Source organism: Electrophorus electricus, chromosome 5, assembly GCF_013358815.1.
Source record: "Electrophorus electricus isolate fEleEle1 chromosome 5, fEleEle1.pri, whole genome shotgun sequence".
Taxonomy (NCBI): domain Eukaryota; kingdom Metazoa; phylum Chordata; class Actinopteri; order Gymnotiformes; family Gymnotidae; genus Electrophorus; species Electrophorus electricus.
The window spans coordinates 10,901,461-10,926,003 of NC_049539.1; the positions used below are offsets into that span (position 1 = coordinate 10,901,461).

At 40.5% G+C, this 24,543-nt stretch overlaps 1 protein-coding gene across 2 annotated transcripts in view; it reads right to left on the minus strand.

Annotated features, from left to right (window-relative positions):
* Window positions 1-488: 488 nt before the first annotated feature.
* The window catches only part of cpne4a (copine IVa), a 55,021-nt gene continuing 30,966 nt past the window's right edge, over window positions 489-24,543 (minus strand). For both annotated transcript variants that reach the window (XM_027005391.2, XM_027005390.2), the window contains exons 8-16: window positions 13,829-13,927; window positions 10,987-11,073; window positions 10,429-10,488; window positions 9,380-9,513; window positions 7,502-7,556; window positions 6,895-6,946; window positions 3,573-3,706; window positions 2,980-3,216; window positions 489-1,299 (exon numbers count right to left, since the gene is read on the minus strand). In XM_027005391.2, coding sequence (XP_026861192.1) covers window positions 1,168-1,299; window positions 2,980-3,216; window positions 3,573-3,706; window positions 6,895-6,946; window positions 7,502-7,556; window positions 9,380-9,513; window positions 10,429-10,488; window positions 10,987-11,073; window positions 13,829-13,927 — 990 coding nt within the window. In that variant the 3' untranslated portion in view covers window positions 489-1,167. The remainder of the gene's footprint in view (window positions 1,300-2,979; window positions 3,217-3,572; window positions 3,707-6,894; window positions 6,947-7,501; window positions 7,557-9,379; window positions 9,514-10,428; window positions 10,489-10,986; window positions 11,074-13,828; window positions 13,928-24,543) is intronic.

Genomic DNA, 24,543 nt, shown 5'->3' on the forward strand with positions numbered 1-24,543 from the left:
CAATTTGAGTATAATGACACGCTCATTTTCTTTGTCATCAGTTTGGATATTATTTAGTCATTGAAAGTATAATGCGATATGGATTCTGTTAGTAGGGCTCCTCCGTAAATTGTGAAGCTGAAATACATTATGTGCCTCACAGAACTGGGACCTATATGTGACAAGTCAAACTACTTTTGAATTATACTGTATTATTAAACAACGCTAGACTTTTAACTATTTCAAACACCTGTCCTTCTCTGGCATTTTAATTTTCAGAGTATTTATTTTCACAATATTATTACAGTGTAGGATTTAAAACTTCATATAGCCAACAGATAATACAAATACAGGTAACACAATGATGTTGGTTACAATATGTGTAAAAAATATGCATTTAGGACAATATGCAAAAGTGTTCTCTTAGCCCATGCAATAATCAGGCATTACTCAAAACCCACCTGAAATATCATAAAGCATTTATCATAATTCACACTGGAACACAAGGATAATTTATAACACAAATCCCTTTTATTGTCAAACATCAACCATAAACTCACAAAAATACTGTATTTTAAAAAGTATTACTCTGTTGTGCATTCAGCTACCACACGTATTAGAGAACACTGCAGGAAGGAATCCTGTTGTTGTCTACTTATGATTTCCTGACTCAGAAAACAACAGAACACAGAGAAAAGCAGAGTTTTTGTTTATTATTAACATGCAAAATACAATCATGCATCTGCATCATTTGCAAAAAGGAATCTTACTCTCAAGGTGCACACATTCAGTATCTAATACAGATAACTGTTCATTCTCAATGATCGAAAATGCTTTACAGTGTAGGAATATTAAGAAATTTAGCAAAATCTCAATAAACCTTTAAATATATATGTATATAAAACAAAAGCAAATAGAACATATATGCATTCAGTTGTTGTTTTGTTTTGTTTTTTTCCAGTAACTCCCAGTTCAAGCATGCTTGTGTCAGATTGCAGTTGCTTGTTTCTGGCCCCTCCATAAGAGAATCCTTTATGGGTGCAGTACCTCTGGGACGCTTAGCCTACTACACAAGCCCCACAGACCACACATGCAGACAAAGGAAAGGAACAGAGTACACGCTGCAGGATTCACAGGAACGTGCTATTGGTGGGCAGGCAGTGCTTTAGCACGGAGGCAGGGTGAGGCTCAGTGGCCAAACGTTCTGGAAGCCTCGTACTCGCTGGGGCATTTTGGCTTGATCCCCTTGCTGTTGTAGTAGTCCACCACCTGGTTCGGGACTTCAGCGAGCACGCTTTTTGCCAGGGCTGCGGGAGAAGCCTGTGGGTCATGAACATTCAAGATTGATTTTATTGTTATATGGATTCAGAGTACAGGGCATTCATAAGTAGAATTAAATTCTTATACTACAGATGCATACTCCTAAAGTATACAGCTATAACAAGTTAATCAAAATAAAGCACACAGTGGTTAACGAGGGAACGGAGAACTACACATAAGAAGGGAGTTGCGTAATAGTAAACAAGTACGCCTGACAAATAACAGTAAATGTAGAAACTGAACCAACCGGGTGACTGGCAGTGAGGAATGAGGTAGATAGCAGTAATAACATTTCCGTGTAAAAATACATTGTAGCCAGGTATAATACAATGTGCACAATAATACAAGACTCCACATAAGGGATAGTACAGTGTGCATTTAATGAATTTACAGTTCTGCAATCAATATAATCAGCTAGAATATGAAACAATATATATGCATGAGATGCAATATATACAATATTTGCTAGAGCATGTCATAGTGCAGTAAAGAAGGGTGCAAGATGTATGTTCAATATAAATATAAATAGAGTATAGATGGCTATTGGTTGTGGTTAGGAGCTGTTATAAGTGTTGGACTTTGGGGGGGAGCTGTTTGTATGGTGCATGCTGGAGTGGGGGTGGGGGTGGGGTGGAGCGTTTGAGACAATGGATGCATCAATGTCCTGGAGTTGTGAGAGGTCAGTGCCCATGACTTTCGAGGTAGTTCTGACAGGTCTTTATAGGAGTTTATAGGAGATCCTGGGCAATCAGGTTACCAAGGTGCAGCCAGTCAGAACAGTCTCTGTGGTGCAGCGGTAGAAGGCCATGCCTCTTGACACCAGATTTGGACCCATGGTGTTACTAGCACAATACTCTACCTACTCTACCACACACAATCTACAAGAGAGTTTGTTGTTGTTGAACAGGGAACTGTTCAGAAGCAACTGAACTAGAAGTCATTTTGCTATCAAATCAGAGTTAAGAAGAAAAGCCCTTATTTTTCTGGAAAAATTATTACTTTACCATCTCAAATTTTAAACAAATGTTACTTCTAATGAAAGTTTGCTATTTTCAACTGTTTAAATAAACCAGGAATCTTTTATCTGGGATATCCTGTTCTTTGGACTTTGGGCAAAAATGAAGTCCTGGCTTTTCATTGTATCTTCCTACAGTCACCAGTGTTATTCCTGCACACTTGCTGATTCAGACACCCAGTTCTTACCCTTACACACACACACAGTAAAACCAAAGGTTGCTAGGACCCGTGCACAGGAGTAAGAGTGCATGGAGGAGACAGTAATTAAGATAATTTTTTTTTCAGGACATCACCTATCATGGATGCAATGTGTGGGGACCTCTGCATAGCAATGCACTTATTAAAGAATGAGGGCCAGCACATGAAAGCCAGGCGGTCAACATCAATTAAACAAGTAATTAAATAAATAAGTAGCTGATCTAAGAACTTCAAAGAATAACATGCCCCACAAAATGAAGGGCCAACAGTGAAGGGAAGAAGGATCTCATTTGCCTTTTGCTAAACTACCCATGATAGTTTTTCATTCATAGTTAGGATCTTCAGCACATTTAGGAGAAGGAGGATGTTTGTTGCTTCAAAGAAAATGAGGATGTGTTCATACGCACACCCACACGCATACAGGGATGCAGTGCATACTCATAATGGGGTCCAATGTAGACTCACATGTTTGAAGTTCCGGAAGGGTACAAACTGCACAATATCACGCAGTACTGGCTCTCCTTTTGGCGAGCGGAGGATCCCGTCGTCGCCGTCAAGTGTCTGCATGTCAGTGAAGTCTGCGTTGCCCACGCCGACTATGATGATGGACATGGGCAGGTGGGAGGCCTGGACAATGGCCTCCCTGGTATCAGCCATGTCCGTGATCACGCCGTCAGTGAGGATGAGAAGGATGAAGTATTGCTGCAGAGAGAGAGAGAGAGAGAGAGAGGAGGGTAATAGACATACATGGTAACACAGAATGAGACAAAGGGAGAAAGCAAACGAGAGTGAAATGAGAGAGAAAGAAGGGCAGGGAAGAGAGGTTGGTACTCGACTAGTAATCAGAAGGTTGCCAGTTCAAGCCCCCTAATAGCCAAACTGCCACTCTTGGGCCCCTATGCAAGGCCCTTAACCCTTAATTGTAATCTGCATTGAATAAAAGCATCAGCTAAATGCTGTTAATATAGAAATCTAGAATATAAAAATAGGTTCATGTGTATAAGGGACCAGGTGCTTAAACAAAGAAACAGAAAGAAAGCAAGCAAAAAACTCCTCACCATGGCCTCCCTGGTGTGCACCTCCTCGGAGGCGGAGTTGGCCACTTTCTGGATGATGGGTGCAATGTTGGTGGGGCCGTACAGCTGGATCTTTGGAAGGCAGTTCTGGTAAGCCTCCACCACCCCCTGGATACCTGCACATGACAACACAGTCACATATGAGCCCCAGCACATCCAGGGCCCTGAGGGTGTGCTCAGCTAGTCCGTTAGATGCTAAACAAGGTAGGGAGGAGCAGGGCAGAGGTGCAGCACATGGCATCTCCAGTGAGAGTGAGAGTGAGAACCAGTGAATAACAAAACTATGCTCATTGTTTCTGGACAGAAAACAAGTGTAAGAGTTTCTGATGTTGGTGAGGAAACATCACAGTAGAGGAGTGCACAATACAACCAGTGATTTATACACTGTGCAGATACCCTTGCATGGTCAGTGCTTTGATCGGCTAGCCCACCTGGCTCAGTAACCTTTAGGATGATACACTGCCTTTACCCTTTAAAAAGGAGGAGTGTGGGGGCAGTAAAACCCACTGGTGGGTCAAGAGTGAGGAGAGAACGGCGCAGCTGTAATTCCGCATACTGCCTCAGTGGGCATGTTCTCTGAAGGGCAACCAGCGATGCCCTGCACCTCTTTTGGTTTATTGTAATTAACACGAAACACCCCAATTCACTCACACACACACACACACACACACACACACACACACACACACACACACACACACACACACAGGATCTCGGAGGTGTGTGTGCATGCTCTGCTATGCTGTGGAGGAATTAAAATGAGACTAGAGGTCACTGAGTAGAACTGCCCCAGTGGCCTTTTTCAAAGAGCATAATCAGAGAGCTGAGGAACTCTCCCTGGAGCCTCTGCACAGACACAGACATGCACAGACAACTGTGTGTGTGTGTGTGTGTGTGTTTCTCTAGGCACACCTGAAGCAGAACGCTCCCAAAAGTACAAGTGGAATGCAACTGTACTTCAGGCAAAAGAGTCTTACAGTTCATAATATTGCAAACCTTTTTTTTCTTACACGGTCAGATTTCAGCTGCTTTTTACAAGCTTTCACCCCCTGGAATTGTATGTGCTCTCTCTCTCTCTCTCTCTCTCTCTCTCTCTCTCTCTCTCTCTCTCTCCCTCTCTCTCTCTCTCTCTCTCTCTCTCTCTCTCTCTATGTTGAAAGAAGGGAAATGATCACTCTCCTTAAACAGACACCACAGACAACTGTGGGACATATTACATCAGGACCTCCACTACTGGCAACCCCCCAACTGAAAAAAAGTACTGTAGGTCACAGAGCACATTTTCTTGCCCCCTCTCTCTCACTCACACTCATTCACACACACACACACACACACACACACACACACACACACACACACACACACACACACACACACAAAGAGCACTTCATAAACAAAAATACACAGCAGCACGAATGAGGCGGATTAGAGGCTAATTATAGTTTAAACCTAACGCCCGACAAAAAGAAGCCATTTGCTCAGTGTTCATATCTGCCGCCTCAATGATTTTAAGCAATCTGCCATTCAAACATCTTGTAAGTAGGAAAACACTTCAAAGTTGCAGATGGAGAAACTGCTAATTGGCCTCTGTAAATATGCCTACTCTCCAGAGGCCTCTCCTGAGCACGTCGGAGAGCCTGTCGCTAATTAGAAAGTGAAGGCTGGTTGCAATTATCTCAACACGCAGACGAGCAATCGCTTTATATTCGTAGCCTATTCACAGACACGAAACGTATGCCCTATTTTGATTCCAAAGGAGCGGTGTTGGTGGAGCAGGGTGTCGGTGGAGCCGACCAGTGGAACTGCTCTGTGCCAGGCTGGGAGAGGTGCGCTCTGTGCCCAGCCCCAGCGACTGGCATGCGGTCTGGCTCACAGAGCTGTGCCCGGGAGGAGAGGAACTGGCAGGCAGATTGGAGCTTGCTGGCCCAGTGGTCTGGGCCGGGTCCTGGGCGCCATGCAGGTGCCCCGATAGGAGCCAGTGAGGCGAGCCCAAAATAGTAGAGGGAAATTGAGTGGCACTAATACAAGGGAGAGGGGAGTGAGACTGACGATCGATTTCCTCCACTTCCAGGCGCCATGAGAGGTGCGTCAGTGTGGGTGCCACACCTAGTATCATGGTTTAACCACAGAAAATGGTTATAGAAGTTCAAAGGGCGCCTCACAGAACAGAAATGATGTAGTAAAACTTTGGAGTTTCGGTTTCAAGCCAAATCCATGCCAGGAGGGACTGGGGCATGGAGCTTCCCTGTCGCTCACCACAACAGCATTAGCATTTAAATGACCTCGGGAATTCAGTTCGATACAGAAAACCATCTCTCTGTTCACTGGTTCAAATGAGCCTACTGACAGCAACACTGGAATATATCAACGCTGTCAAATCCCACTGCTTGAGGCTTCAGTTCATAAGAGAAAAATGACTTACAGAAACTCATTAAATGAACACCTTTGTTAAAGTGTGTTTTTGCGTTTTTGTTCGCTTGTATCTGCAAAGTGTGCGTATTGTAAAGTGTGTACATATGTATTTTATCATTCAATACAAATTCATCCCCTGACACATTCTCTATTTAAGGGAAAACTACAAAACCACAGATGCGATGTAACCTTAGAGTGATGTAACCTGAGCGTGATGTAACCTGAACTCCAGCTTGTGGTCCAACTACTTTTGGTGAAGGAGGAAGTCATTGATGTTTCAACAAACCTTCACTGACCCCTACCCTTCCTTCCCCTTTTCTTGTCCTCTCTGGGACTCATTAGGTAATTCAGGCCACTGCATCCGCCCTGCCTCCCTTCTCTGCACCACCTCCCTCAGGCCTGTTATATGCATTGTACAGTCCTGTCACAGGCTAATCACCTCCACTTCCACTGCAATCACAGCTTTAGGTCAGCCTGGGTGCTATCGATCTGATGGATCACACCTTGAAGACGTCTTTAAAGTGACTTACTGAAGGGCTCCATTACTTCACTCAGTGAGTGTGTCATTTACCCTTAGGGGTCGAAGGGCCAAGAGCATGGAGATGTGAAGGTGTGGGGCTTTTCTATTGTGGGATGAGATCTAGCAACAAAACATCTACAGTCTTTCAACAGATTAGATGTTCTGATTACACTTGAGATGAAGGTCCCAGCTTAAAGTTTATAAATCATTCCTAAAAAGGAACATAACTTGTTCATGAGTTGTATATTACCATATAAATGGGCCTTTGTAAAACTGATAAGGAAGTTATGTTTGTGCTATAAATGTTAAATATTTAAGGCCTCTGGGTTGTTGGCAGGAAATTGTTTGGTAGTGTGACAGTGGGGGGCATACCTGCACATTCAGGATTATCCTCATTAAAGTTCACAGCAAAGTCATGAGAAACCTATGGACAGAAACATGTAAAACGTATAAAATATTTATACAAAATAAAAATGTTCACATCATTAAACAAATAGGTCGATTAAAAATATAATAGTAATAACAAGTAATAACTCATGAATTATTCATGATACCAACGCGCAATAAATAAAATTATACGAATCTTACAATCAAACTGAGCTAAGGATGGGATTCACCTACTGTGATTTTCCACTTATATTGTTTTAGACATTTCATATCATTTTAAAAAACTGTCACATAATTTACAATTTGCCACAATTGTCAACAGTGGAATGCCATCTTTGAGTGAGTGTGAGCCTGATCATTTTACACAACACTTTTCAACTTCACTTGTCTACAGCCTGGGGGCAAGGTCAGCCCAGGACGGATCATTCAGCTTATCTCAGCAGAGAGAGATGGCTGAGGTTTCTAATATCACTTCAGGCGGGGGTAGCCATTACTGACACGCCCACTCAGTCAGCAGCTTCTTTAGGCATGACTGTTAGTAATTCAGGAGGCCAGCTGTGCCTCCCAGTGCCATAAATGCTGCAGAAATTACCTTGAAGTCAGGAGGTATTCGGGCGCCAAAGCCAAACGCAGGAAACATTTTATCACTGTGGGGAAGCGGAAACAGACAAGAGATTAGAGTAGGCAAGTGCTGATAGAGGACTTTTTTAGGCAGGTGTGGAATGGATGTGTGCAGGGGAGGTACTTATTAGATTTCCCATTATCCGCTGCTGTCCTGATGGCCTCCAATCACAGATCATTTGTATCCCACAAAGATTTACATAATTGTTTTTAGCACCTGATGAATAAGAGGGGAGTGGTTGGAAACATCACTTTGCTATCTGGGTGTTATTGGAGAGGAACTCTGTAATGCCCTTAGCAAGTGGGGAAATCACAGCAACTGTGAAAGCAGCATGTAAAGGGCCTTTTTTAGATCATTATAAAACATCCTGCAGGATGACTTGTGTCGAGACTGGGGTTAGTTCCATTTTAGTTCAGCCGACTCAGCTCATCAGCCAAAACGAAAGCCCTAATAGAGTTCTCAAACCCTTAATTTACACTGCAGCTCAAACTTATACAGTAACCTGATATTTAATTGATGCAACTGACCACAGTCCTGCTGGGAAAATTCCTTAGGATGTACACCAATGCCCTGGAGCTTGATTCCCAAAGGTTTAAAGCATAAAGATGATTGTAAAATGGTCATCCAAGTATCACTTGTACAATCACTACCAGATCGATGAGATTTTCTTCTTTTTGGAAACTGGACCTTCTTCAAAATTATGTCTGATTATAATGAAGAAGCTGGAACCGGTTTACAAATGGGTTTCCAATAAAACTGAAAAAATGAATCTGTGACTACACTACATCAGACACACTCACTTCTCACACATGAAAGTATTTCTTTGTCTCACTCCTCTCCAGTTTCTCCTTCAACGATTCTTCTCAATCTAATTGTAAATTGGCCATAACTTCAGGGCAAACGTGAGATGCCCTGAAAGACCTTCACCATGGATCGGAACATACAGGCAGAAGAAATCAATATATCATCAGTAAACGAACCTCTAAACCAGTGTGTTAGCCTCAAGGCCTGAAAATAATTCATACACATATTTCACCTTAGTACCCCTTACTATAACTCATGCAAATCTCAATATTTAGTTGATGAAAAATAATGTGCGTTAAAATGGGAGAAATGCTAAATTGTTCTCACATAGCAAATTCAATGTTTCTGTGGGCTTAAAGAATAACCTACCAAAAATCCACAATGTTGTAGCATTGTAAATACAATTAACTATAAAGTAGGTGTTTAATAACTTCACTGAGAAAGTAAAGACCAGACGTTTTTCAGTATTCCCAAGTTATTCTTCCATAGAGAGAAATACACTCCCATTGAGAACAAAGGGTGCAGATATCTACTCCTTCCCAGTTGAGAACAGAGCCATCAGACATTCATTGAACCTAAGGAGTCACTACAACATTCCTCCATTTTCTATTACAAAAGACTAGCAACACTGACATCAAAGACTAGGTGAGGTGCATAGACAGTGATATTTTCTGGAAGAAATTTGAAAGTAACTAGAGGGTAATCTTTGAGCTACTCCTGTTCTTTTAAAGTTACTTTCACAAGATTCTTTACAAGAGGACTTAAACAAGCAAAACCAAAAAAAAAAAAAACCTTCAATTTGTCTCAGCCTTTTTGAAATAGTAATTAATCTTCATTAATCTAAGATAACTAGAAAGTATTGCTGGACCTGCAATTTAAACAAAGTGAAAATCACATATAAAAGCATGGGCATCCAATACCATGCCATTAAGCAAACCCCCCCCCCCCCCCCCAAAAAAAAACATGCGATACAGTTGACTTACTTTGATTGGCTATAATAGTGTTGCATAACCTGAGTTATAATTGGCCGTGTTGTTGGCTTACCTGTCGTAATCCTGGCAGATCTCACCAACAGCAACCAAGGCTTTGAGATACTCATTAGGTTGGTATGGGTGAATGTAGTGTAGAGAGCAGCTATTTCGCGGATCACCGTTAGATGCTGTGAAATCAATAGCTACCTGCAAAGACAAGCAGCAGTCAACGTGAAGCCTGACAGCAATTACCCAAAACCCATATGAACCCATCATTCATTAGTCACCACCTGACCCTCGAGTGTTTTCTATGCTCTCCCACTAGCTGGTTTCTCATGCTATTATAAAGATTCTCCATTATTGCTGATAGAACAATCTAAACTGCTCCTTTTGATGAGTGATGAGTGCTCAGCTGAGATCAACAACCTGCTCTCTATGCAACTGCAGTTGTACCCATTACCACATGACCACTCATTTCATTCAATATTTTATGTCAAAAACTGTTCCTAGATCAGCTGCAGTTGCTTTTTAAAACTATAACCCATAATGTTTATAAAAAAATGCTTAACATATTACATACTTAACACATTGGTATGTAGTGCTTGCCAATAGCTCTCCTTTGGTACTCCATTTAAATGATAATTGACATAAAAGCAAAATAGGAAACATGTGGCCTAATTAAATAAGTGGATCTGTGAAAGGTTCTTTGACTGAGCAGTATTCATCTTAGGAGTGACACAAATTATAAGAGTTAAACAAAAATGCAATAATAAGACCTGCCATGTAATGGCTTTTTAATATTCCTCAGGTGATTTACTCAGACAGGACAAATCTGACTGAATGGCATTATGCAAAACTACAATTCTTAGTGATATTTTACTACTCCTAGTATGATAAATGTTGCAGGAAGTACAAAATTGCAAATTTTCTAAGCATGCTGATAGTAATTGTTTGTAGAGGCCACAGGAAAAGGACTGGTCGTTATTGGTCTTTTATGGAATAATTATTTTTGGCCTTGACATTTTGCAGCAAAACCAGTTGGTAAATACTACACAAGTGCCATGAAAGTGAAACTGTGTTTCATGCTGTTGTACGACAAAGGGAAAAGTCTCTTGTACTCACTGTAAACTGGATCTGGCAGCCACCCATTATGTAGTCAAGGAAAGAATGCATCTTTATAACCTGTGAATGCAAGCACAGATGATATAGAAGGCTTTAGAAGTCCATACTTGGAAAACCTGGTAAAGTTGGACTTTACATCAGGTATCTGCTACTGGACAGCTGTGTCCATGCTTCATTTAGATCCAATCTGAAACACACGTTTGCCTCTGATAATTAAACTGAGGCCTAGTTATTTGCATCAGCAAGAGTTGGGAGTCTCCTAGATTATATTATGCACATGTTCGGTAGTCCTTTAGAAGTCAGGCTTCCTCTCTATGCCTCAAGGACACAAAAACGTCTCTTTTACGCTTATTCCCGACACACCTGAGGCCAGGTCTAGCTGCTACAGACGCGTATCACCTGGCTTGGGAGTGCCAGGAGCTGACGCAGAGTCAATATGAAGGGGCTTGGGGGATCCTCGGGGCAGCATTGACGCCCTCTGATGGAGAGGTCCTTCGAGAGAAAGGAGAGATGAGAGCTAAACGCCCTGAGGAGAGAGTTTGTGGCAGACCACATTACCTTACACTGATTCAAGATGACAATTCCCGAGTTCCTGTAATTCTTCTTCTTGACTTTATACTTGGGGTTGATGCATTCCCACTGGACCTGTCAGTGGCAAGAAAAGAGAGAACAACAACAGAAACCCCTGAAGAATTAGCTTTGCACTAGTGCAAGGCAGAGCAACATAGCTTTGTTAGAATAGTCAGGAAACACCATATTCTCCGCATTGAGATTGGGCGGTGGGAGGGATGGAGGGCTGGAAAAGGGCACAGTGCACTCAAAGACAAAAAGCCAGAGAAAAACACAACGCAAGCCATGACAGTAAGGAGCAAGGAGGAGACTGCATGGCTTGTTTTAAATTAATTAGCAAAGCCTGGCAGTGATGTCTGCCAAATTGAGATACCACAGCCAAACCTTCTGTTACTTCACAATTAAAGAGAGACTAGGCCCTCAGTGACTGAGGAGTTTATTAACAGCTTCAAAGTTATTTTCGACCCCAAAACTTTCTCAAAAGTTCAAATGAAAGTTACAAATCTTTCACAATGGTGAACAGCAATGGTAAATGAAGATTATGAAGATTGGAACTGTGAACAGAATGCACAGTTAGCCTACTGCACATTAGCCTGTACAGATAGGGGTGCAATGTGACATGGAGGCTATTGTGATGGCATAATAATATGGTTATAAATAATTTGCTTAATTAAATAAAATTATTGTATTTAGCGCAATGTGGATAATATTCGTAAAGGGAAAGGGGCATTTTTTGGTTCATTATTATTTAAGAATTAAATTTTCGAAACTTAGCAACTAAATAATCAATGACAACATACAAAATTCTTAATAATAGAAAATTACCTACAAAATCCTAAAATATTAAATGTAATTACAGAAACATTCTAATTAGGCAACTATTTTTTAGATACTTTTTGTATCTGTAAGTCTATGTAAAACATCAGCAGGACTATTAGAGCATATGACAGGCTTCCACCCCAGTAAACAAGTTGAAACACTTTTCAATCCTTTTCAAAAACAGAGGCATATGGGCTTGGTCCAAGAGCTCTGGCATCCAGGAGCTCCAGGGTCCAAAATGCATAAAAGAACCAATTATAGCTCTGTAAACAGCGGATCATTTGAGCTATGAACTCTTCTGTAATGCAATTACATTTGATATTTCTGCCCTCGTCTCCATACTGTGTGGTAATGAATACACAGCTCTCTGTGAGTAAGAGACAGTGAGTGTGTGTGTGTGTGTGTGTGTGTGTGTGTGTGTGTGTGTGTGTGTGTGTGTGTGTGTGTGTGTGTGTGTGTGTGAATGAAAAAGAGAGAGAACCTGTAGTTGAAACACTTCAAGATGGCCCTACTGTCTAACAAATGCATTCATGTCTAATCAGCACATAGTGATCATCACTTGAAGTCAAAGTTCTACACAATTTACCTTTACCTTTACCTTTTTCTCAGTCTCATTAGTCATTGCTTTAGTCAGCAGCTTTATTATGTTGTACAGTAATGTCATTCTCAGCATTGCTTTTTTTAAATTATCCAGAATTGATCTAGGTAAATAATTTCTAGATAAGCACAAGCAAACCAAAAGAGCTGTGGTCGTGTCCCAACTATGACATGCTGACAGAAAGCTGCTGCTAAAAGATAACTAGCAGTTTGTCCATGTATAAGAAGCCCAACCTTTGTGAGAAATAACCTTTTTATAGACAGTCTGTAAAGAACTAGTGCAAAAAGAAAGGTTATTTCTACTTTAAATTGTATCTTTACTCAGTATCAAGAAGATTCCTTCAAAAAAATCATGTCATCTTTTAATAATGCCTTATTCATGGGTATGGTCTGAGAGTCTCTGCCAAAAGGCTCTTCAGTTCTTTTATAAACCTAGACGGCCTAGTGGTTGACAAGCACCGCTGCCCTTTGGCCTCCAGAATTCTTATCGTAGATCTTCAAAATGTGATTACAATGAGGTATTCTGAGAGGTCCTCAGATTACAAAGAAGCTCCAGTAATAACTAAAAATGTAAGGTTTGTCATATTTGACAGGCTACATCTAAAACCACAAAAACCTATCAAAACTTCTCATTTAATGACATTTATAGTTAAACATGGTCATATGGATGGTATTTTGCTTGGTCGGTATCTGTAGGTAAATCAGTATATTACAGTTTATTGTCCTTAACCTTGATGCTTATGAATGCTTGTTATGCTTATGAAATAAGCTGTCCCAGCTTCTTGAAATGTGATATATTTATCCATAACAGTAGTAATAATTCCACTTTGAACAACAGAATTCTATGCAGCTCCAACAAGTCATGGTGAGTGCATACACTTCTCTTCAACGACAATTTTAACTAAAATGAATAGACCAAAGGACCTAGAAAAAGACCTGTGGCTTTTTAAGAAAATATAAAGCTATGTTGAATAATCAGAATGCTTTTGAAATTTGTGGTAACTGAAACAGTGACAAAACAGAAAAAGAACTGTCTGATGAAGACTGATTTGACTGTGAACCACATCAAGCTGTTTCCAGAACCTTTCACCTTTCAAATCTGCTAATTCTTCCCCATTTAAAAGCACTCATTACCACTATTTATATCCTAAGCAGGTGGATTGGATTATCTTAAAATTAAATTTTCCTGACCTGTAGAAGAGCAGACCTGATAGAACAACTAGAGCAAGACACTAGTACACCAAACTCATGAGCCTCATCCCCAGGGTAGCACATGTACTGTCATACTGGTAACTGTGTAAGTCACTCTGGATAACAGCAACTGTCAAATAAATGAATTAGTTTTTCTGGAAGACAAAAGCCTCTCAGTGTAGGTCCTGCAAATCAAAGCTGTGGTGAAGAGTGAGTCTTTTACCTGTTTGCCATCCGTCGCCCCACGCATCTCTTTGAAGGTAGCTTCGAACTCGCCTATGTAGTCATGCTTCCCGTTTGAGTCCCAGTCCCACACGGTGCACTAAAGGGATGAGGGTCAGAGTGTGAGGCACAGAGGCACGCAAACACCAGATCTACTACTGAAAGAAATGACGCAGTGTTTTAAACAGACACATGACCCCGTCCATTTGGTTAGAGTATTCTCAACAAAGGGTTTTTTTGTTGTTGTTTTTGTTTTTCCCAAAAGCTTTCTTAATGAAAGTTGAATTCTCAATTTAGGTAAATCCCAAGTGCAATCAAAAATGCAAGATATGTGTGTTCATTTGAATCTAAAAGCCAAACTAGAATTAACTTTTGAAAATATAGACAGCATGGGCCATTTTATACATAGGTATACAGCTTTTGTGTCTGTATATATATAATAAACAATAAGATATGGTGTAAACAAACTACAATATGCCCTTTAGTGTAAATTATATTATTATATTTTCTATCATACACAGTGTAAAGTCTTTACAGTGCTAATTTTGAACAAAACGAGTTCATACAGAATTAAAGGTGCTGTAATCTTACAATGCTAACCTCTGCCAGTTTATAGTCCGAAGACTACCCACGTTCCAAAACCTCCTAGTTCCAAAAGGTTTTATTCCCCCACCATGTATCCAAGTATGAAACTGAATGTGGAAACCGTGAGGTTCTGATATTGTGGAAAAGTATAGCCTATATAGCATAAAAGCTTGCATTGTAAAACTATTAAGTTATCAAAGACATAATGGATTCTCAGTCGACCTCAGAGCAGCTGTTAGCTGTGGACTTAGAAGGAAGTATCAACTGTCATGCATTTGTTATCGGTTATCTGTTATGCTTATCTGCTTAAACTAGAATTAGCCTAATCACATGCACTTTTCCTCCCTCAAAATAGCCTACTTTCACACTGATTTGAACTGAGATGTCAGATGGCTTTAAAACTCATGATCATAAATGTGAGGTTTGTGCTAATTAAATTTGAGGTTTGTATTAATACTACTATTAGTGAAGAAACTTTAACAATGCCTTGATTTGAAATTATTGTTTCTTTAAATTTTTTTGCAATCTGACCACTTTACAAAAAATGTCACATGTACAGAGAAACTACGAGAGGTATAAGATATAAGATACTACCAGTCTAAATGTCTATATAAATAAAACATTATTATTATTATTATTACTGTTGTTGTTGTTGTTGAAGAATATTGACATCTAAACTAATGTAGAACCATCATATTTAGTGTAGCACTGATCGCACTGTAAAAGATAAAAAGAAAGAGATATTAACTGTTGTTGAAACATAAGTAAATAAAGTGAATTGCAGTAATTTTTCATTGTGTAAAATGGAAAAATTATTAGGTAATCGGCCTCCTTCTAGTAACTTGTTTAACATACGAATTACCACTAATGGAGTAAGTTAACCTTTAAGTTTAACTTCAAACCAATCTTTTCACAAACCAAACTACTTTTACAAGCTCAAGCTTCTACTCATAGAGACATAGCGCCCATTAAAAAAAAAATGTTTCTTGACTCAGTTCTTGAGGAATGAATGTTTGTAAATGTAAGAATTCCTGATGTTGGAGCAGGAAAATCTCACAGCGCACACATACGGACCCTCTTCTGTCCCTCAGCCAGAACCGCATGGGCAGCCATCAGCCTCAACTATCCCACAGCCCCTTAACAGCTACCCCATCAGCCAAACTGCCATCAACAACTACCTCCACAACTAAATAAATCCTCAACCACAACTACGCCAACAGGTAAATACTCCTCAACAACTACCCTTCAACTAAATTACCCTCAACATTTACCTCCAAAGCTAAATGCCACAACTACCACAACTCTAAATAGCCCTTCAGATTGAACTACCTCAGAGCAAATTAGTGCTAATCCAAAATATTCCCAACAACTAAATAACCCCTCAACAATAAATAACCCATTTTGTGGGAACGTAAGTGTAACATTAGTCCAAGGTCATTAATGTAATATTAGTGGGAAATGTTAGTATAAAGTTAGTCTGACATTATTGCTAAAATATTATTTTAACAGTCCAAGAATGGTAGTAAGTGTACATATATTCCATTAGAGCTCCATTATAACTTCACATAGGGGCTTGCTTACTCTCTTCAACCCAGCAACTACAACATTGCGAGCTCTTTTCAGGGGTCATTAGGTAGGCACCTCCTTTTGATGGTGTTTCATTGAATTAAGCGCACGACACCTCCAGAAGACTCAACCGTGAGATCTGCTGCACCAGCCTCACCCCCCTCCAAGCTCACTTTTAAAGCCACACCTCTAGAAGTACTATGCCACTAACAAACAAAACCCCAAAAATCCATGATCGCCTTCCGAGTAATTAAGGTTGTATCCAGCCCCACTGGCACGGTTAATGCATACTCAGTGCTGCCAGTTTCACATGGTTTTACCCATTATATCAGCAAGCATTCTCCAACACAGCAGCACCATCTTGGCCTCCCCAGTTACTAAAGCTGGCACCATTAATGACTGCTCCATGCCACTGATTCCATCTGGATATACCACTTTACACAATGACACAATCACCTCAGCCACGTGCATTACCCCAACTAGTCCGAGTTCTCCTTATCCACAACCACTGACTAGCTCAGCTATTTCTGATAAGTCTTTCACAGCTACTCTTAATTCACGGCTTCTTATGCCGAACAGAACAAGCAGTGATGCGGCAGACACCAATTTCTACCCGTGTTAGGTGCGCCTGCCACCAGCATTCTCACCTCAGCCACCAAGTCTGCATACTTCAGCTATTTCCTTTCAAAAGCTTCATCCACTGCATCTTGAAATGGAATTATTAGTGCTATAAAATAAACTTTCCATTTATTTTCAGAGTACAACACCATGTGTGGCCTCAGCATAGTTAACTGAATACACTGTAGTACCTGTAGTTTTATGTCCACAAGCAATTTTCAATCCTGCACTTCAACGCATATTTATGGCCTATGCTCATACTCCAACACACTGCCCTTCTCACATGAACTTGAATTATTAGTGATACCACTTGGCAACACGTTAACCTTTAGCCGCTTACTATCAAAACAGTACACTAACTCTCTCAGCAGTTGATTGTGTCTCCACAATCAAGTCAACCCTGCAACAAACTAACCTTACACACTTATATGTTTCAGTATGCCAACCCCTACACATAATTTACACTTCGGGTCTTCACCTACCCACTGTCCAAGGTTTTGCGGTGTTGGAAGGACATCATAAGTTGTTCCAAGCAAAAACTTGATGCAACTCGCATCCATTTCCCACAGCTTGACAGATGATTTTCCTTTTCTTCACGGTTTCCTTGTGACGCTGCTGCTGCACGTCGCGCATCTTCTTCCTGCTTACGAATAAAGCTAGCCATCAATCGTTTTCTTTCTTGTGAGGTGACCTTATTAAATGCTTTCCAGGAATCACCTAAGCCAAAACCTGATTTACCTCATTGCATTTGTCCATTGACATCCTGTAACTCTAGCCAATGCTTAGCTAACCGCATCATCATTCGCGGATTCCATTCCTCCCTGCTTTCGCCGCTGGTGGCAATGTTTTTATCACCACATCCTTCGAACTCAACAAATTCATCTCACGACTCACCTTAGCACATTTAAATTCCTCAACTAAGCTTGAAAGTGGTAGCTCCAGCACTCCTCTCCCATACTATGCTATGCTTAAACAATGCAGCACCCCTAGTCACTTCTTATACACTTATTCATAGTCATCTCCAGCCTCTCTACTACTATAACTGGGACCTCATACACCGTCAATGGCCATCAAATACAAACCAGCAGGCCAAATTGGAGACACCACAATTTCAGTTTACCTGGAAAAAAATATTTCTCAACACTGTTAATAGCCTTCATCAGTTTTGTGTTTAGCCCCACAACCTGCTCTTTATCATTTAATGCAGCACTATACCATCTACCTAAAGTCTTAACTGGTTTCTTCAGTATAGACGGTTTCATTCTCCTTCCAAAATGATTTTTTCCTGCACAAATTGCACAATAATTGACAGACTTCTAGATTTGCTAGGTTTAACCTTCATCCTTGACTGCCTAAGATTATCATTTATCTTCTCTAGCAACCGCCGGGTACATAGAACAGTAGTTGTCAGCGTTGTCCTATCATCCATGTATGCCCTAATTGGAAGTAGCTGGAAGCCATCCTGTAGCCTCTCCTCACCTACATCCTACTTCGAGGCCCTAATTATTACCTCCATTGCCATTATAAATGCTAACAGGGAAATGGTGCTACCAGCCTTTATGCCCATTTCCAATCTCTGACAGAACGTACCAAATTCTCCTGTACTAAGACTGAACTATCCTCAAAATATGCTTTAACCAGCCTAGTAATCTTATCTAGTGCCTGGAAGAATCCAAATGCTTTCAATAAGCAGTTATGTAGCACTGAACCAAATGCATTGGCTAAATCTAAGAAAATCACATGTATGTCCTTACCCTCTTTCTTTACTGCCTAAATCTGATGCCAAATCATCCTACGATGTTCTGCAACACCAGAAATGCCTGGCTTTTGTACTGATGTTCCAACTAGTTTATTTGGCTTCAGGTATGCTGACAGTCTCTGCGCTATCACACTGAAAAAAATCTTACCCTCCACATTAAGAAGACTTACAGGCTGAAACGCACGCCATCCTTGTCTTTTGGAATAATGATACTTCCTGCTCTTCTCCACTCTTTTGGGATAATTCCTTTTTTCCCGGTTTACAACCATCAGCTTCTAAAAAATCTTCAAGACCTTAGGTGCGTTTTTATACACTCGATACGGCACTCCAATATGCCCTGGTGCAGAACTTGCCTTTGCACAATGCACCACTTGTCTTTAACCTCACTCCACTTTGGTGAGCTAACATTCATTTGCCACTCGTTCACACACTGGTGAAATATCTAGTGGCAATCCCATCTCCTTTGCCTTATCCTCATCTCTATAAACGCCCTCAAAATATTCCTCAAATCATTTTTTTTTACCAACTTTTAAACTACCTGATTTCTCCCTTAGTAAATAAGGTCTTCACATAATAGAAAAGATTCCCAAAGAAGGCTGCCCTAGCATGCTCTTTCTTCTTCCTCCTTTTCCTCAAGACCTCTGCCTATCCCATCAACTCTTTCTGCAATGTGCTAATACCCACCCTTTCCTCCTCCGCGGCTTTCTGAAGAAACCTTAATTCCTGAATCTATTTCTTCATGCATCTTAACTTCACTATACCTTGTCCCTTTACCTTCTCCTGCAACCTACCAAACCTTTCCATTCCAGATTCAAAAATAACTTTACCTAATCTGTTCAAATTATTCTCCGCTGATCCCTTCAAACCGGCCAATGTGCCCTTCAGATCATCACTTATACTTTCCCAACCTACCTTATCTATTGCACCTGCCCAATACCTTTTGCCACTTGTTTCCTCTGCTGTTCTCCATCATTCCTCTGGCTGATATCCGAATCACCTTCCTGTATGCCTGTACTGGAGTTCTTCTCAGTAGTAACAAAGGTATTGATATCCTGCTATCTGTGATGTGTAACATGCCGGACTTCATCTGACTGATTGAACTGTACTATTGTTCCATAGTTTTGTTCAATGCAGGGCTCCTTAGCTCTCTCATCCAAGCACTTCCTCTTGCCTTGATGAATCCTCAGAGTATGCATTTCATACTCTCTAATGTTATCTTCTTCCATCCACACAAGCACACCTTCAGTCTCTTTTCTTCTTTCCTTATCAGTCTGTTTTTCCTAGTTCTTATTATTCTGTTCTAAGATTTTCATGGCCCACAGCTTTTGTCATAGAACAAAAAGCTAAATTGCTAAATAACCCCTCAGCCTAACATCCTTTTATTTTCCTCCACTGATTCTTTATTCTGTCCTTTCATTCATCCCTCCATTCTCCCATAGGAACCCACTGATTTTATAACTCTTTCAACTGTAAAGACAGAGTAACTAAATTTGTTGTACTACTAGGCCCAGTTACAAAACTGCATTTCATATTGATGGCAGTTATCTATCCACCCTTTTTATCCTTTCATTCGTCTTTCCATCCTCCCATAGGAAACAACAGATTGTACAAATCCCATAATTTTCAATCTACAGCCATCAAACTTAGTAAAAAGATCCAACAGCTGACCGCAAGCACCAATCTGCATTTCATACTGATAGCACACATCTGTCTGTACTTTCTATTCTTTCATTGATCCCTCCATTGTCCCACAGAAACCTATTGATTTGAAAATTCCCTTAATTTTCAAGGTATACGCAATAAATTGGTAAAAAGTTTCAAAAGCAATAGCATTCTCGGACTAACATTAAAATAATCTTCTCGTACTAACACAAATTGAAACCCACAGCTATATGCCCCTCAAAAACTACCCCATCAGCCAAATTCCCCTCAACACTTACCCCAACAGCAAAATAACCCCTCAGCCTCAACTACTCCACAGACAATTATCCCTCAACCCTAATAACCCTCCGACAGCCACTCAACATCTACCCATCAGCCAAATCAGCCCCAAAACTACCCCTGAGGTAAATAACACCTCTACCTCGACTATCCCACAACCAACTATCCCTCAACCCAAATTAACCTGCAGCTAACAACTCCTACCAGCCAAACTGCCTTCAACAACTATTCCCCAGCTAAATAACCCCTCAACCACAACTACTATAAGAGCTAAAAAATCCTATAGCCTCAACAACCCCACAGTAAATTACTCAGCAACACACATTAACCTCCACAGCCAAATGCCCCTCAACAACAACTACCCATCAGCCAAATAGCCATTTTAATAATGATAGTAGTAGGATTTCATTTCACATTTAAACAGCATTTAATGTCATTTAACACTATTTATCATGCTGTCAGTGTTAAAACACACTAAATAACCCCTCAGTGTCAAGTACCCCACAGTCAATTAGCCTTCAACCAAAATTGCCCTCAAAGCAAAATACTCCTTATCAACAAATACCCCATCAGCCTTCAACCACAACTACCTCCACAGCAAAATAACCCCTCAACCACAACTACCTCAGTCAATTACATTTCAATTTACATTTAAACAGTGTTTAACATCATTGAACTGTATATATCAGGTTATCAATGTTAAAACATCCAGACTTTTATTTATTTATAGCTGCTTTGTTACTTTGCCTTTCTAGTCTTTAATTGATATTCAGCACTGCACACTGCAGCTGTTTTCAGAGACACCCAAGTACAAGAATATATCACAGTGTAAATTTGAACAGTAGCCAAATTTCTTTATTGAACTTCCACATTAGTGGCACTGACATTTTTGAAAGAATGAAGAAAAGAATGAAAGTGAGTGATAAAGATAGAAAGTGAACAACTAAAAGACAGAGAGAGAGAGAGAGAGAGAGAGAGAGAGAGAGAAAGAGAGAGAGAGAGGCAGAGAGAGGAAAAAAATTGAGGGATCATTACTGTGGCCTGTCTGAGGTTAACAGAATACTACATTTAAATGAATGAGCTAGAAGGGGAGTGGAAGGGTGTTCTTCTGCTATATCTTTCAATTAAAGCTTCCTTTCAATCCTTTTAAAAAAGTACACAGATGCAGCAGGACAGACTGCAAAAAGCCCATCCACATCAGTCAGAAGCCCTGCACTCTGAGAAACCCATAGTGATAAAGACTGAGGTTGCACTGTTGAATGAGTCCATGCCCTGCAGCCATGCCTTGCAGCAGAACACATATCTGCTCTTAAATCAGAGTCCAGGAGACATCTATATTATGAGGAGAGGAGAGGAGAGGAGAGGAAAGGAAAGGAGAGGAGAAGAAAAGAGAGGAAAAGAGAGGAGAGGAGAGGATTTATCTTGAACTAAACAAGAGAGAGCACGGGAAACAGTGAACAAAACACAGCCAATTAATCATATAATTAGCAAATCCATTAAGCAAGATTACACTGTGTTTAGGCAGCCATCCTTGCTAATTACCCAATTTACCATTCTCATCAACACAATAATCATAAAATTACAATGAGGTTATTTAGACCAAGTGGTTCTTCCCCTCACATCCTCCACATCCTGGTCATCCATACATTACTCACCTGTAATACCACATAATCCGACACTTTATCAACAGAGAACTTCAGACAGCTTTTTAGCACGGTCTCCCCTGCCTCTGCAAATGCCACTCTGGACACAGCTAACTGCACCCTATCTGGAATATACTGTAGCTTTACACAGAATGTACTGTGGAATATACTGTAGCTTTACACAGAATGTACTGTGGAATATACTGTAGCTTTACACAGAATGTACTGTAGAATATACTGTAGCTTTACACAGAATGTACTGTGGAATATACTGTAGCTTTACACAGAATGTACTGTGGAATATACTGTAGCTTTACACAGAATGTACTGTGGAATATACTGTAGCTTTACACAGAATGTACTGTGGAATATACTGTAGCTTTACACAGAATGTACTGTGGAATATACTGTAGCTTTACACAGAATGTACTGTGGAATATACTGTAGCTTTACACAGAATGTACTGTGGAATATACTGTAGCTTTACACAGAATCTAAATATCCAAAGTAACCCACACGCAGAAGTAATTCATTAACTAGGCAGTACCCTTCTCTTCCCTGGCTAAAATACCAGGCAACCAGCTGCAGAAGTCTCTGATCAGCACAATCAAAACCTGGGGATGAACAAAGAGCCTCAGGGTTTGAAAATGGGCATCTGAAGCCTATACCCTATTATGGGGTAACTGGACTGAATCCAGATATCCAGTGAAACAAACTGTTTAAAGTAACACATTAAAACATATTGCATTTAGTCTTATCAAAACAATGTTGAAGAACAGAAGTCACGTAATGTAATATAGGGGTAATAAAAATTGCCTTGCTACATTCTGCTAAGTGTTCGTGACAGTTTCAATATTAACACCACAGAAGAAAGAAAGATGCTTTAAAAGGATCTAATTTAAGCACCCAAATAACCATTACACTCCCTCAGCATATGAAACAGATCTTCAGCTGTACAACACTTTTAGAATGCACACACACGCACGCACACACACACACACGCAAAAGAATGCAACCAAGGACAATTGTTATTGCCATTAATTTAAAAAAAAAATCTGCATTTTGTGTTCAAATTCTTATAAGGGGCAAAGTGATGACTTAAGATTATAAATGATAATGATTGATGGGATGATTTATGAACACAGGATACATATGCTTCATGAGAATATATGCCTGCTAAATAAATACTGCACTTAGCTCGCACCAGAATCAGACAAATTGTGAAAAAAACAGGTTTGGGTCATCAGCACTCTGCGAGCTTTAGGTAGTCCTTTTCGAATGAGTTCCTGTTTCAAACGGCCACTCAGCAGCGTTGTGCTCGTGCTAATTCAGTACTAAAAGAGCCTGTGGGAGAGCACTGTGAACAGCGGCTGTGAGGCGAGGTGCGTCTCTAAATGGTTCTGCCGGAGGCATGGAAGTTGGAATGAGGCAATACATCCGCGCACTAATCACCCTTATATGTGGCTCAGTCACGAGTGGGCCGAAAATGATTCTCGTGTTCTGTGAGAGGGTATATCCATCCGCATACAGGACAGCAGGAAATAGAAAGGGCTACAGACACCCACGGACCTAATTTTAGCGTGCACGTGGGAGAGAGCCAAAGAGAGTAAACAAAACATGTATTGCTAAGATCCATTTTTAGTGCTTCCTTTCACATATGGTTAAATGTTAGCCTCTTATTTTTGTATTTCACCATAAATTACAGGCCTAATCATAAATCAAAGAAGCTGTTCTCAGACACTGGAAACGCTAGGCTGTGACCGCCTGCATCTGGTATTATTTACTGGAAGTTCAAAAACTTTTAGGACTTTCTTCATTTGGCTCCTGTGAGCTTGTCGCTGTGGTAACCATGTCTAACGCAGATGCTCGAATGAAGAGGAGGCGGCGAGGTGGAAAGGACTGAGGTTTAATAAGCACCGGCTATGTATGGCAACCCAACATTCCATGACAAACACCAACACATCCGATCATTGGTGTCTCATACCTGCTTATGATTATTCGTAAGTAATGTCCCCACATACATCGGTCTTTGTAAAGATCATTAAAAATGAGTGTGACTGTGAGAGTAACATACTGTTAAACGGATAGTTTACTCTCCAAACAAGGAATGCGCAGTTTGGAGACGCCAATAGAGAGAAGGGAGGGAATCAATGTTTAGTGAATGGAACTGTGGATGAAAATATATCATCATTCTCTAAGAACACCCATTCAGTGTAACCCACCCATTCAGTGTAACCCATCCATTCAGTGTTACCCACCCATTCAGTGTAACCCACCCATTCAGTGTAACCCACCCATTCAGTGTAACCCATCTATTCAGTGGTACTCACCCATTCAGTGTTACCCACTCATTCAGTGTAACCCATCTATTCAGTGTTACCCACCCATACAGCGTAACCCCCCATGCACGCAAGCCTGGTTTCAGCAAGTGCAAAAACTCATGGAAGAGACCTAATCTACACAGGTCCTGGGGAGACCAGCAGCTGACTGGATATAGAAAGAGTGTAGCTCTGTGCTCTCACTAGTGATCACCTGGACCCAGTCAAAGCCTTACTGACAGCAGTGTAGCTATGACACATTAATCACAGTGCAGGAACAGGCAGT